This window comes from Cupressus sempervirens, chromosome 9, assembly GCF_028749045.1.
Source record: "Cupressus sempervirens isolate cs-2001-9-10 chromosome 9, ASM2874904v1, whole genome shotgun sequence".
Classification (NCBI taxonomy): domain Eukaryota; kingdom Viridiplantae; phylum Streptophyta; class Pinopsida; order Cupressales; family Cupressaceae; genus Cupressus; species Cupressus sempervirens.
In genome coordinates this window covers 408671838-408684878 of record NC_143126.1, presented here as the reverse complement: position 1 = coordinate 408684878, position 13041 = coordinate 408671838, and the positions used below count along the sequence as shown (strand labels likewise).

At 38.0% G+C, this 13041-nt stretch overlaps 1 protein-coding gene across 1 annotated transcript; it reads right to left on the bottom strand.

The window, feature by feature from the left end:
• Window positions 1-3098: 3098 nt before the first annotated feature.
• Window positions 3099-4427, bottom strand: LOC149538999 (membrane protein PM19L-like). The gene is made up of 4 exons (XM_089799030.1): window positions 4199-4427; window positions 3862-4087; window positions 3665-3710; window positions 3099-3501 (listed from the first exon to the last, which is right to left on the bottom strand). Exons 1-4 carry the CDS (start codon window positions 4323-4325, stop codon window positions 3334-3336), a joined length of 567 nt encoding a protein of 188 aa, XP_089655156.1. The 5' UTR covers window positions 4326-4427; the 3' UTR covers window positions 3099-3333.
• Between the last annotated feature and the right edge of the window lie 8614 nt (window positions 4428-13041).

Genomic DNA, 13041 nt, shown 5'->3' with positions numbered 1-13041 from the left:
TTTGTCTCCTTTTGAAAAATTTGACCAGGTGAACCAAATACATTTAGATTGATGCCTTAATTCAACAAGAGGATCAATAAGATTGAACTTGTTTAACATTCTATTCCAAAAGAATTGCTCATTACTTTTCCATTCAAAAATTAATCCACCTTCTTTATCTTGAGATTTCTCCATCATATTGAAATCACCAACCAAAATCCATGGAATATAAGGTAAAGAAAATAACCATTTCCGCAACTTAATTCTATCTGGATAATCATTAGGGGCATAAATGGAACATATTCCAAATTCAAAACTATCTAATTTGAAAGAAACCTAGGAAGATCTATTATAAGGGGAGTTCCCCCATTGACTAATATTTTTTTCCATTAGGGTCCTACTAGGATAGAGGTGCCTATGTTTCCTTTAGGGTGCTTGGTAGAGAATGTTGTAGCATCCTTCTAGATACATTTTAGGGCAATCTCCAATGCAAAGCCAATTTAGCTTTAACTTCTTGAAGCAGAATGATATCAATGTCTTGAGTCTAGCTTATGAATCACTTAAGAATGCATTTCCTATCTGAGGACTCAAGACTTCTAACATTCCAAGATGCAAGTTTCAACTTCTCCATGTGCAATCTTACTTATCACTATCGAAGGGGGTTGGAAACCCCTTGAAGTAGTCATGCATTTTAGTTCTAGCCACTTTGTAGGGTTTAGTGTTTCCATTGACTAGAGGGAATCTACCTCTCTTTCTCCTTGACACTTTTCCATTATCCAATATGAGAGGATCGTTCTTTTTGGGTTTCCTTTTCTCCTTTTTCTTTTTTGGATTGAAGATAAATGTGTCATATTCCACTTAACTATCAATTTTGGAACTCTCCCCTATTCCATGTTCTAGAAGGACAACAAGCTACACCTCCTCTCCATTGTAATTACCAACCTCCCCCCCCCCCCCAATTGGGTTGGGAGGGAGATTGAATATCTTGTTGGGTTTTATTAGTAATTTCCCCTTCCTTGACCTGGCCAGATATAATAGAGACAATAGGGATGACAATGAAAAAGTAGTTATGGAGCCTTTCTTCCTTACTAAGGAAGTCTAGAGTATGAATTATGGGAGCCTCGTAGGGACTCACTTCCTCAGCCTCTACAACACCATTCTTCTAGGTGGCAATTAGAATAGGAGAGGCAACCTCTTCTCTACCTTAGATTGGAATAGAGAAGTATTTCAAAATAGGTGGGGAATGTGACACTGCAAGCTTTCTTAGCTCTTTCTTTCAAGGTCTGCAGGGCTAGCTACTAGGCATTGAGAGGTTAAGAGGGATAGCTGATGGGCATTAAGAGATCGAGAATTACAAAGGGATTTGGAAGCAAGCCCAAAACCAATTGGCTTGATATTTGGGAGAGATGTTAGACTTTCCAAAGTTGATGATGAGTCAAACACCTTAGGGCCAAGTAGTGGTTTCACAAGCTGATCTTTCAACTTATCAAGGGATGCTTGAATATTTTTTAGAGTCCTTCATTTGTTACGACACCTTGGGGTTGAGAGAAATTTGCTTGGGTTCTAGGTGAGAAGGTACAATAACGGATTTTATTTTAGACAAGAGCTTTGGGGGAGCTGACTCCACCTAAAGATGAGATTTTTTAGCAAGAAGAGTGCATGTCTTCCTCCTATATCCTTCTCTTTTGCACAAATTGTAGGCATTTAGACCACCCATGTAGGTAATAGGAAAAGAAATGGGTGGCTCTCTAATGTCTAAGAAAATTTTATGTGGGGCTTTCTTTCTAGGGTAAATAGAAATGAAAACTTTTACATCTACATTGAGAATTAAAGTATTTGAGTGATCAGTTTTAAGGAATACCAATTGGTTTGAGCAGTTGTAGGATGAAGTTTTAAACAAAGGGTGACAAATTACTAACTGTTATCCATATAGGGCTGGCTAGAGCCATAATTTCATTGTTAATAGAGTCAACCAACCACACAAAAGCCCTAATTTTGACATTGCCAACTTTTTGAAATTTATTTTCTACTATTACTTTGTGGGAGCTTTGGTTACCAAAAATCAAAATAAACAAGCCCCTTTGCAACACACGATAAAATGAGAAATGATGCCCTAGTAAATTATGTCCCCACACTCTAAAATTAGTCATTAAGGAAATTTATTAACGATAATTTGAGTGAGTCTATAGCAGCAAAGAAGATGACAATGTCCTTAAACCTATTTTTCTCTTTATCTAGCTCTACTCTCATCTGGTCACTAGGCTTATTTAAAAATGAGGGTAAATTTGAGTCCTTACCTCCAACTCTTGCTTGGGCGGGTTGAGTGATGATGATTGAGACGTCCTTGATGAACTTGGTGTTTGATGGGATGAGATAAATGCCTTGCAACACTCGCTTGAATGAGACGTTTTGTTCTTTGTTGGCTTGGTCTCCTGCCTCATTTCCTTGTTTTCCATGATGACAAGTGGCAACTTGATCATGCAGAGCAAATTGGGTGTTGTTTGAAAATGAGGAAGTGATAACATTATAGTTGGACTTAAATGCAATGGGGATCAAGTGTTTAAGGTGATTGACCTTTGTAGCCTTGGGCAAAGCTGAGACCATTAAAGCCTCATGTAGAGGAGAGTAATTAGGGCTCTATGGATGCTTAGTTGCAAAGCCCTCTCCTCCTCTCTTTCAATCGTACTATCAATCTACCAATTGATAGTGTTTTAGAATACACTATTCTATGAATATATTAAGGACTATCTCAGATGAGGCTGATTTTGGAACTTGGAACAAAAGTGTAACTAGGGTTAGAATGTTAGGCAATTTAGGAGGAAACTTGCTATGCTTTCATGGATAGCCTAATGAAAAAAGATCATGGACAATGTCCTTTTATACTTGACTTAACGTACAATTTTTTCAAAATGGTATAATAGTTAGGATGTAGTGGCTATTTAGAATTGTAAATTTAAAATGTATAGAGTTGAATTTGTGGATGCAGAATTGAATTATATACGATATAAATGAATCCAAAAAAAATCTAAATCCTTCAAAATAATATATTCTTACAAACATCTAGAATGATTTATGACACCCAGACAAACTTATTATATATTATCACACCCATTTAAATCTTTTTGTCGAATGGAGCCGATCCAATTTGTGTAAACTGTACTTTCCAAATACACTTCAGACAAATATTGCATCTCATAGATCGCAATTTGAATTAAAAAAATCTTGGAACAAAACTGCCTTATGGATAAAGGTAAGTAATCAAAACTGCCTTGTACACAATCTTACAATCAAAGGCATTAAAAGCTTTTAAAAACAAGCTCGGCCAAACACTCTACCCACATTGAAATGCATTTTCTAAGCTGGAAGCGTCTTTTCTTTTACAGTCTCAGCAGTAGTTGTGCCAACATCTTTCTCTTTCTCTCCACAGTAAAAGTAATTTCCAGCGAAGAATCCAACATGGATGACCATCATGTAAAACAATTCTGTTGCAGACAGAATTATGATGAGGGCCTCCAAAGCGATCTGCACAGACCATATTCATAACACATATTAAAAAAACCAGAAACTCTCTGCTTTTGAATACTCGAAGAGGGAAGAGCTTGTCAATCAAGTATGTTTGCAATATATACAAAATAAATGTAGTCGAGACATATAAAAAACATTCTAACTAAAGAAAAATCAATACCAGCTTTGGGCTTCTGCCATGTAAATGGATCTCCTTGCATGTCAACCTGCAAGTTTGGTTACATACTTATGATCAGCATTAAACAAAAAAACAAGAAACTACTTTTGGTTGCAGCTACTATTGAAAGTTCTTAACAAATAGATCATTTTGAAAGAATCCCTTCCCGATTTGAATGAGATATGTTAAATATTAGTTACCCCATGGCAAGAAGTGTAAGAGCCCAAGCTGTTGTGGCAGAAGAAGCACTTGAAGCCAAGCTCTCTGCCGTCCACACTCTCAGATGGTGGAGCCCTGAAAGACATGAAGATGCTCCCACAACTCCAGCTATCAGAGAGAAGATCACCATAAAACCAGTGGCTTCATTCCCCATGGGGAAAAACAATGGTGAAAAAGAGAAGCCCACTGGCATGCTGCTTCTGGGTCCTGCCCAACAAAACAAGAAGCAATATATACAATCAATTTCAGATTTCAGATCATATGGTAGAGAATATACTAAAAATCGCCAAAAACCTGTTAAGAAATATCTCTGTTTACCAGTGACATAATGATGGTCACTGGCCTTGTTGAGTGCCCATCCAGCGATTCCAGCAACGGTCACGTACATGCAGAAATTCAGCAACAACATAAGTCCAGCCAAAGACTTCACTATTCTCACACCCATTTTGACAAAATTTCAGAATGATTTAAAAAAAGAGCAATTTCTTAAAGAGAGCTCCAAATGATTCAAACTGTAAAATGAGCAAACTAGACAACTCCTTTGAGTGCAATGGAGAAGATGGCTAGCGGTATTTAAAGAAAGAAGTGCAGTAAAGAGCATACAAACGGTATTATTTCTAAGCAACCAGTCTACAAACACCCTGGCGATAACCCACCTTGCCAGGGGAATCCTATGTTATTTTCTGCTGCCAAAAAACGGCTACCTTCTGTAGTTATTGAAATTCAGTGGTTTGTTGTTGGTTGCTGTATTTATTAAAGGCAGTTTTTTGAATGCTGTAAAGAGAGAGTGATCTGTCATCACGATTGAATGAGCTGCGTGTGGGCTCTGAAACAAAAGCGTTAGCTACTCATAGATTTCTTAAGAGTTAGCTCACAGGTCCCTCGCACTGCTCAATCTCATATCTCAATCTCATGTGATATTTTTAGAGCTGATCGAATAGGAACTCCTCTAGTTCCGATCATTTATTTAAAATTAAAATATTAGAGTACAATAGTGAAATAATCACGCAGGCTTCAATGGGCTTTTGGTCTAGTGGTGAAGGCTCACAAAATGCTCAGTGGGGAGGATGAAGTCTTGCTGAGTGCAAAGTTCCAACATCATAAAACAGAATTGTGTCCTAGGTGATTTTGATAGCGTGGATGCCCCTCACGCTTTAAATTTATTAGCGAAGTTGAAAGATTTTTATTGAACTTAATGTCGAGTCACCCTAATCTTTACGAATGAACATGTCTTAATTTGTTTTGAGAGAAAAATAAAATTATATGTAATCTAAAATGAAACTACTTAAAAGATGTTAAAAAAGATTTTTTAGTCTTTTTGAAATAAAAGAGGGATTAAAATTTATATAAAAAAGAAGACATACATAACACACAAGTCAAACAACCCAATCAAGATACACTAAGTGGTCTAATTGTTGAGACAAACTCCGAGTTAATTGACCCTTATCCACAAAATTTTAATTTTGCTTGTGAACAAAAACCCACTTGGCTAGAGATCATTTGCAACTCCTTTTCATCCCTAAGGATATGAATGAAAGAAGCATAAACCAAAGAAGCACATAAATTAAGCATGTGTTTAACCACCAAAGCTAATTTCCAACTAAACTTTGAATGTTGTTAGTCAAAAGATGCACTACAACTTGCAAATCAAATTAAAAGATGAGCCTTAAAACTTATAATATATAGACAAATTTTACATTGAGTTTTAAAATGCTTCTACCAGCTCCACCAATACCCAAAGGACTTGGATTTCCATGAGAAGACTAATGCCCTATGAAGGACAATTCCATCTCCCCACCCTATTTGTCTTTCAAAGAGGGTGTTTGTATCAACTTCTTATGAGATAGCATTGTGAAGGAGGAATATGGAGATAATTATAAAGAATAATATCACTGGGACCTATAGCCTCTGAAAAATCACATTTTGCCAAAATAGTTTCTCTCAAAGAATAAAGAATTTTCCACCATAGGGGTTGAGCTACCAACAACACATCTTGAGAGATTCAATTACTCCTTTCCAAATGATATGCTAGATAATAAAAGAAGATCCAAGCATCCACATAACATGAAGAAAATAATTCTTAACAAGAGCCTTACCCCATCAAGCAAAGAACTTCTACAAATAAGAGACATGCCAACAAGCTTGATTTCATACCTTACATCAAGAGTCGTGTAGTCATGAGTGGATGGACCTCAAAGAGATCTATCCAAGCATGCCATAAGAGTAAACACAAAAAATTTAAAAAATAAGAGATTGATAGAACAATGTCATATTTTCTTTCATTCAACTTGAAATCTAAAGAAAAATAGTTGGCAACATACATGCCTTCATATATGCCAGGCTACAGTAGGCCTTCATATTTACAATCTTTGGTTAGAGACCTTAGATCCAACTCTAGTGATATATATCCATAATAATTTCTAGTTGCCTTTCCAAGGTTACATTGCATTACAATTTATAGGCATCATGAGATGCAAGTAAGCTTGAGAATAGATTATATTTACAAATTTGTCTAGTTGCAAATCATAAGGAACAAAGCACATAAGTTGTACAAGAACCAATGAATTGGCATTTAGGTATATACATGATCCAACAACATAGCTATACACTCTACTAAGATTTGCATGCCATAAATTTCTATTACAAGATCACAATTTACTAATAGGTCCAAAATCATACAAGAACATGATACTCGAGATAGAGAAAAAATCACAACTCAAGTGATGATTATCCAAATGGTTGTGAACCTAGAAGCATGATCCAAGATAGATTCAAGACAAGCCATCCCTAATATAAGGCCCAATGACTTCTAAATTTTTTTTCCAAAGGGGTTTAATTGAATAATGCTAACATGTATCTTATTACTATATTATCACATATATCTATGTTAAAACATAGAGTATGGCACTTCATATTTTTACAAGTTCTCTTGAAAGTTGTATGCTCTATAGCTTTTGAATGTCATGATACTTTATGTTCAATGTTTGAAAGCTTTGATGACATCATTTTTCTACACCTTAAGTTGGGTCCCCATGAATAACCCAAGCCCTTTTCTTTACTATAAATGACTTGATGAAGGCTTAGGATGTGGGTTGAGGGTATGTGCAGGATCATGGTGTGCCAAAAAGTGGCGATGTGAAAAAAATAGAGTTTGAACACGTCTAAAAGCGCTTCAAAATTCGCTTTGACTTTTTTTCACCTATCTAGGTACCAAACTTGGAAGTAAGGCACAACCTTATCGGATATCCGATTTGAGATCGGATATCCGATATGAGATCCGATATACAATACTGGCGGCATAAAAATTGGAGGGAAAAGGCACAAAAATTAGAGGGAAAAATGAATTTGTAAGTGATACAACTAATTTGAGTTATGAAATATGTAAAGATATAATAGATAATCTATAAATATATAATATAACAACATAACTATTATATATAAATTAATATATAATCTATATATTATATAATATTATATATATATATATATAATAATAACGTAACATAAAGATATAATATATTATCTATTAATATATAATAATATATTATCTATTAATATATTATAATATATTATGTTATTATTATTATTATCTATAAAGATAATATATATAATAATTATAATATATTGTTATTATTTTTACTATATTTTTATTAAATATAATAACGTAATATATTATATATATGTTATTAATACATATTATTATTATCATATATAAATTATAATCTATAATATATTATTATTATTATCATATGTAAATTATAATCTATAATATATTATTAATATTATGACTTATATTATTATTATTATAATCTAAAAATATTATATATATATATATATATATATATATATATATATATATATATATATATATATATATATATATATATATATATATATATATATATATATATATATTTTACTATATTTTTTCTATTGAAGTTGTTTATATAGGTCGAAAGGGCTCACAAGATGACCTATGACCCCTTTCGACACATTTCATGATGACATATGTCCCTAAGGGATCCTAGGACCCCTAGGGACATATTAGAATAGTTTATATGGGTTGAAGGGGGTCACAGGATGACCTATGAACCCTTTCGACATATTACAAGACGACATATGCACCCCTAGGGACATATTAGAATCATTCATATGGGTTGAAGAGGGTCATAGGGTGACCTATGACCACCTTCGACACATTCCACGATGACATATGTCCTTAGGGGTCCTGAGACCCCTAGGGACATATTAGAATCATTCATATGGGTCGAAGGGGATCTTAGGGTGACATATGACCCCCTTCGACACATTCTATGATGACATATGTCCCTAAGCATCCTAAGACCCCTAGGGACATATTAGAATCTTTCATATGGTTTGAACGGGATCATAGGGTGAACTATGACCCCCTTCGACACATTACATGATGACATATGTCCCTTGGGGTCCTAGGACCCCTAGGGACATATTAGAATGGATCATATGGGTCAAAGGGGGTTATAGGTTGACCTATCACCCCCTTTGACCCATTAAATAATGAAATATGTGCCTAGGGGTCCTAAGACCCCTAGGGACATATTAGAATCATTCTTATGGGTCAAAGGGGCTCATAGGGTGACCTATGACCCCCTTACACAAATTACATAATGACATATCTCCATAGGGGTCCGAGGACCCCTAGGAACCCCTAGAGACATATTAGAATCATTCTTATGGGTTAAAGGGGGTCATAAGTTGACTTATGACCCACTTCGACACATTACATGATGACATATGTCCATAGGGGTCCTAGGACCCCTAGGGACATATTAGAATGGTTCATATGGGTCAAAGGGTGTCATAGATTGACCTATGACCCCCTTCGACCCATTAAAAGATGACATATGTACCTAGGGGTCCTAAGACCCCTAAGGACATATTAGAATCATTCTTATGGGTCAAAGGGGGTCATAGGTTGACCTTTAACTCCCTCTAACCCATTACATGATGACATATGTCCCTAGGGGTCCTAGGACCTCTAAGGACATATTAGAATGCTTCATATGGGTCAAAGGGGGTCATAGGTTGACCTATGACCCCCTTCAACCCATTAAATGATGGCATATATTCCTAGGGATCCTAGGACTCCTAGGGGCATATTAGAATCACTCATATGGGTAAAAGGGGGTCCTAGGTTGACCTACGACCCCCTTTGACCCATTACATGATGACATATGTCGCCAGGAGTCCTAGGATCCCTAGGGACATATTAGAATCATTCATATGGGTCAAAGGGGGTCATAGGTTGACCTATGACCCCGTTTAACCCATTACATGATGACATATGTCCCTAGGGGTCCTAGGATCCCTAGGGACATATTAGAATCGTTCATATGGGTTAGAGGGAGTCATAGGTTGAAAAATGACCCCCTTTGACCCACTAAATGATGACATCATGTGCCTATGGGTCATAAGACACCTAGGGACATATTAGAATCATTCTTATGGATCAAAGGGGCTCATAAGTTAACCTATGACCCCCTTCAACCCAATAAATGATGACATATGCCCCTAGGGGTCCTATGACCCCTAAGGACATATTAGAATCATTCTTATAGGTCAAAGGGGGTCATAGGATGACCCATGACCCTCTTCGACCCATTACCTAATGACATATGTCCCTAGGCATCTTAAGACCCGTAGGGACATATTAGAATCTTTTTAATGTGTCAAAGGGGGTCATAGGGTGACCTATGACCCCTTTTGACCCATTACCCGACGACATATGTCCATAGGGATCCTAAGACCCCTAGGGACATATTAGAATACTTCATATGGGTCAAAGGGGGTCATAGGTTGACCTATGACACCCTTTGACTCATTAAATGATGACATATCTCCCTAGGGGTCTTAGGACCCCTAGGGACATATTAAAATCATTCTTATAGGTCAAAGGGGGTCATAGGTTGACCTATGACCCCCTTTGACATATTGCATGATGACATATGTCCCTAGGGGTCCTCATATTAGATTCGTTCATATGGGTCAAAGGGGCTCATAGGTTGACCTATGACCCCCTTCGACCCATTAAATAATGACATATGTCCCTAGGGGTCCTAGGACCCCTACAGACATATTAAAATTGTTCTCATGGGTCAAAGGGGGTCATAGGTTGACCTATGACCCCTTTCGACCCATTACATGATGACATATGTCTCTAGGGGTCCTAGGACCCCTAGGGACATCTTAGAATCGTTCATGACCCATTACATGATGACATATGTCCCTAGGGGTCCTACATGACAACATATGTCCCTAGGGGTCCTAGGACCCCTAGAGACATCTTAGAATCGTTCATGACCCATTACATGATGACATATGTCCCTAGGGGTCCTAGGACCCCTAAGGACATATTAGAATCATTCATATGGGTCAAAGGAGGTCATATGTTGACCTATGACCCCCTTCGACCTATTACATGACGACATATGGACATATTAGAATTGTTCATATGGGTCAAAGGGGGTCATAGGTAGACCTATGATCCCCTTCGACCCATTAAATGATGAAATATGTTCTTAGGGGTCCTAGGACCCCTACGGACATATTAGAATCATTTGTATGGGTCAAAGGGAGTCATAGGTTGACTTATGACCACCTTTGACACATTACATGACCCCTAAGGACATATTAGAATGTTTCATATAGGTCAAAAGGGGTCATAGGTTGATGTATGACTGTGTTTGACCCATTAAATGACAACATATGTCCCTAAGGGTCCTAGGACCCCTAGGGACATCTTAAAATCATTCTTATGTGTCAGCCTATGACCCTTTTTGACTCATATGAACAATTCTAATATGCCTATAGGGGTCCTAGGACCCCTAGCGACATATGTCGTCATTTAATGGGTCGAGGAGGGTCATAGCTGAAACTATGACCCCCTTTGGCCCATATGAACAATTCTAATATGTCCCTAGGTGTCCTATGACCCCTAAGGACATATGTCGTCATGTAATGGGTCGAAGGGGATGATAGGTTGACCTATGACTCTCTTTGACCCATAAGAATGATTCTAATATGTCCCTAGGGGTCCTAGGACCCCTAGGGACATATGTCATCATATAATGGGTCAAAGGTTGTCATAGGTCACCCTATGAACCCATTTGACCCATAAGAACAATTCTAATATGTCGCTAGGGGTCCTAGGACCCCTAGGGACATATGTCGTCATGTTAAGGGTCAAAGGGGGTCACAGGTTAACCTATGATCCCCTTTGACCCATAAGAATGATTCTAATATGTCCCTAGGGGTTCTAGGACCCCTTTCAACATATGTCGTCATGTAATGGGTCAAAAGGGGTCATAGGTCAACCTATGACCCCCTTTGACCCATAAGAAGCATTCAAATATGTCCTTAGGGGTTCTAGGACCCCTAGGGACATATGTCATCATGTAATGGGTCAAAGGGGGTGATAGGTCAACCTCTGACTCCCTTAGACACATAAGAATGATTCTAATATGTCTTTAGGGTTCCGAGGACCACTAGGGACATATGTCATCATGTAATGGGTCGAAGCACCTTTGACCCATAAGAACAATTCTAATATTTTCTTAGGGATCCTAGGACCCCTAGGGACATATGTCATCATGTAATGCGTCAAAGGGGGTCATAGGTCAACCTATGACCCCCTTTGACCCATAAGAACAATTCTCATATGTCCTTAGGGGTCCTAGGGACATATGTCGTTATGTAATGGGTCAAAGGGGGTCATAGGTCAACCTATTACCCCCTTTGACCTATATGAACACATCTGATATGTCCCTAGGGGTCCTAGGACCCCTGGGGACATATTAGAATCGTTCATATGGGTCGAAGCGGGTTGATATGTCATCATTTAATGGGTCGAAGGGGATCATAGGTTAACCTATTACCCCCTTCGACCCATATGAACGATTCTAATATGTCCTTAGGGGTCCTAGGACCCCTAGGGACATATGTCATCATGTAATGTGTCGAAGGGGGTCATAGGTCAACCTATGATCCCCTTTGACCCATAAGAACGATTCTCATATGTCCCTAGGGGTCCTAGAGACATATGTCATCATGTAATGGGTCAAAGGGGGTAATAGGTCATAGGTCAACCTATGACACCCTTTGACCCATATGAACATATGTTGTCATTTAATGGGGTGAAGGGGGTCATAGGACAACCTATGAGCCCCTTTGACCCATATGAGCAATTCTAATATGTCCCTGTGAGTCCTAGGACACCTAGGGACATATGTCATCATTTAATGGGTCGAAGGGGGTCATAGGTCACCCTATAACCCCTTTTGACCCATATGAATGATTCTAATATGTTCTTAGGGGTCCTAGGACCCCTAAGGACATATGTCTTCATGTAATGGGTCAAATGGGGTCATAAGTCAACCTATGACCCCCTTTGACCTATATGAATGATTCTAATATGTCCCTAGGGGTCCCAAGACCCCTAGGGACATATGTCATCATATAATGTGTCAAAGTGACCTATGACCCCCTTCAACCCATAAGAATAATTCTAATATGTCCCTAGGGGTCTTAGGACCCCTAGGGACATGTGTCGTTATGTAATGGGTCAAAGAGGATCATAAGTCAACCTATGACCCCCTTCGACCCATATGAATGATTCTAATATGTCCCTAGGGGTGCTAGGACCACTAAGGACATATGTCATCACGTAATGGGTCGAAGGGGGCCATAGGTCAACCTATGACGCCCTTTGACCCATATGAATGATTCTAATATGTCCCTAGGGGTTCTAAGACCCCTAGGGACATATGTCATCATTTAATGGGCCGAAGGGGGTCATAGGTTGATCTATGACCCCCTTTGTCCCATAAGAATGATTCTAATATGTCCTTAGGGGTCCTACATGTTAGTGTAGTTTTTTCATTTTTCCTATTTTGCTAGGTTTTCCTTACACTTTTAATAATCTTGCTTAGGTTAATAAAGCATGTCTTATTAGGTGAATGGTTGTGAGGTGTCACCTTCCTACATGTGAGCATCCATTAGCTATCTTGGGAAGATACTTTGCTATCTTTAGTCTGGTAGATGGTCGCTCCTCATTGGTTGGTGTTGCCACCTCCTCCCTCTTTCTAGCCTATATAAGCATGCTACCTGGTTTGTATTTGCATCTC

Coding starts and splice junctions, on each gene's coding strand:
- LOC149538999 (XM_089799030.1), bottom strand. CDS start 4,325: ATGGGTGTGAGAATAGTGAAGTCTTTGGCTGGACTTATGTTGTTGCTG. Junction 4,088..4,198: donor TGACCATCATTATGTCACTG/GTAAACAGAGAT, acceptor TTTGTTGGGCAG/GACCCAGAAGCAGCATGCCA. Junction 3,711..3,861: donor CTTACACTTCTTGCCATGGG/GTAACTAATATT, acceptor CCAAACTTGCAG/GTTGACATGCAAGGAGATCC.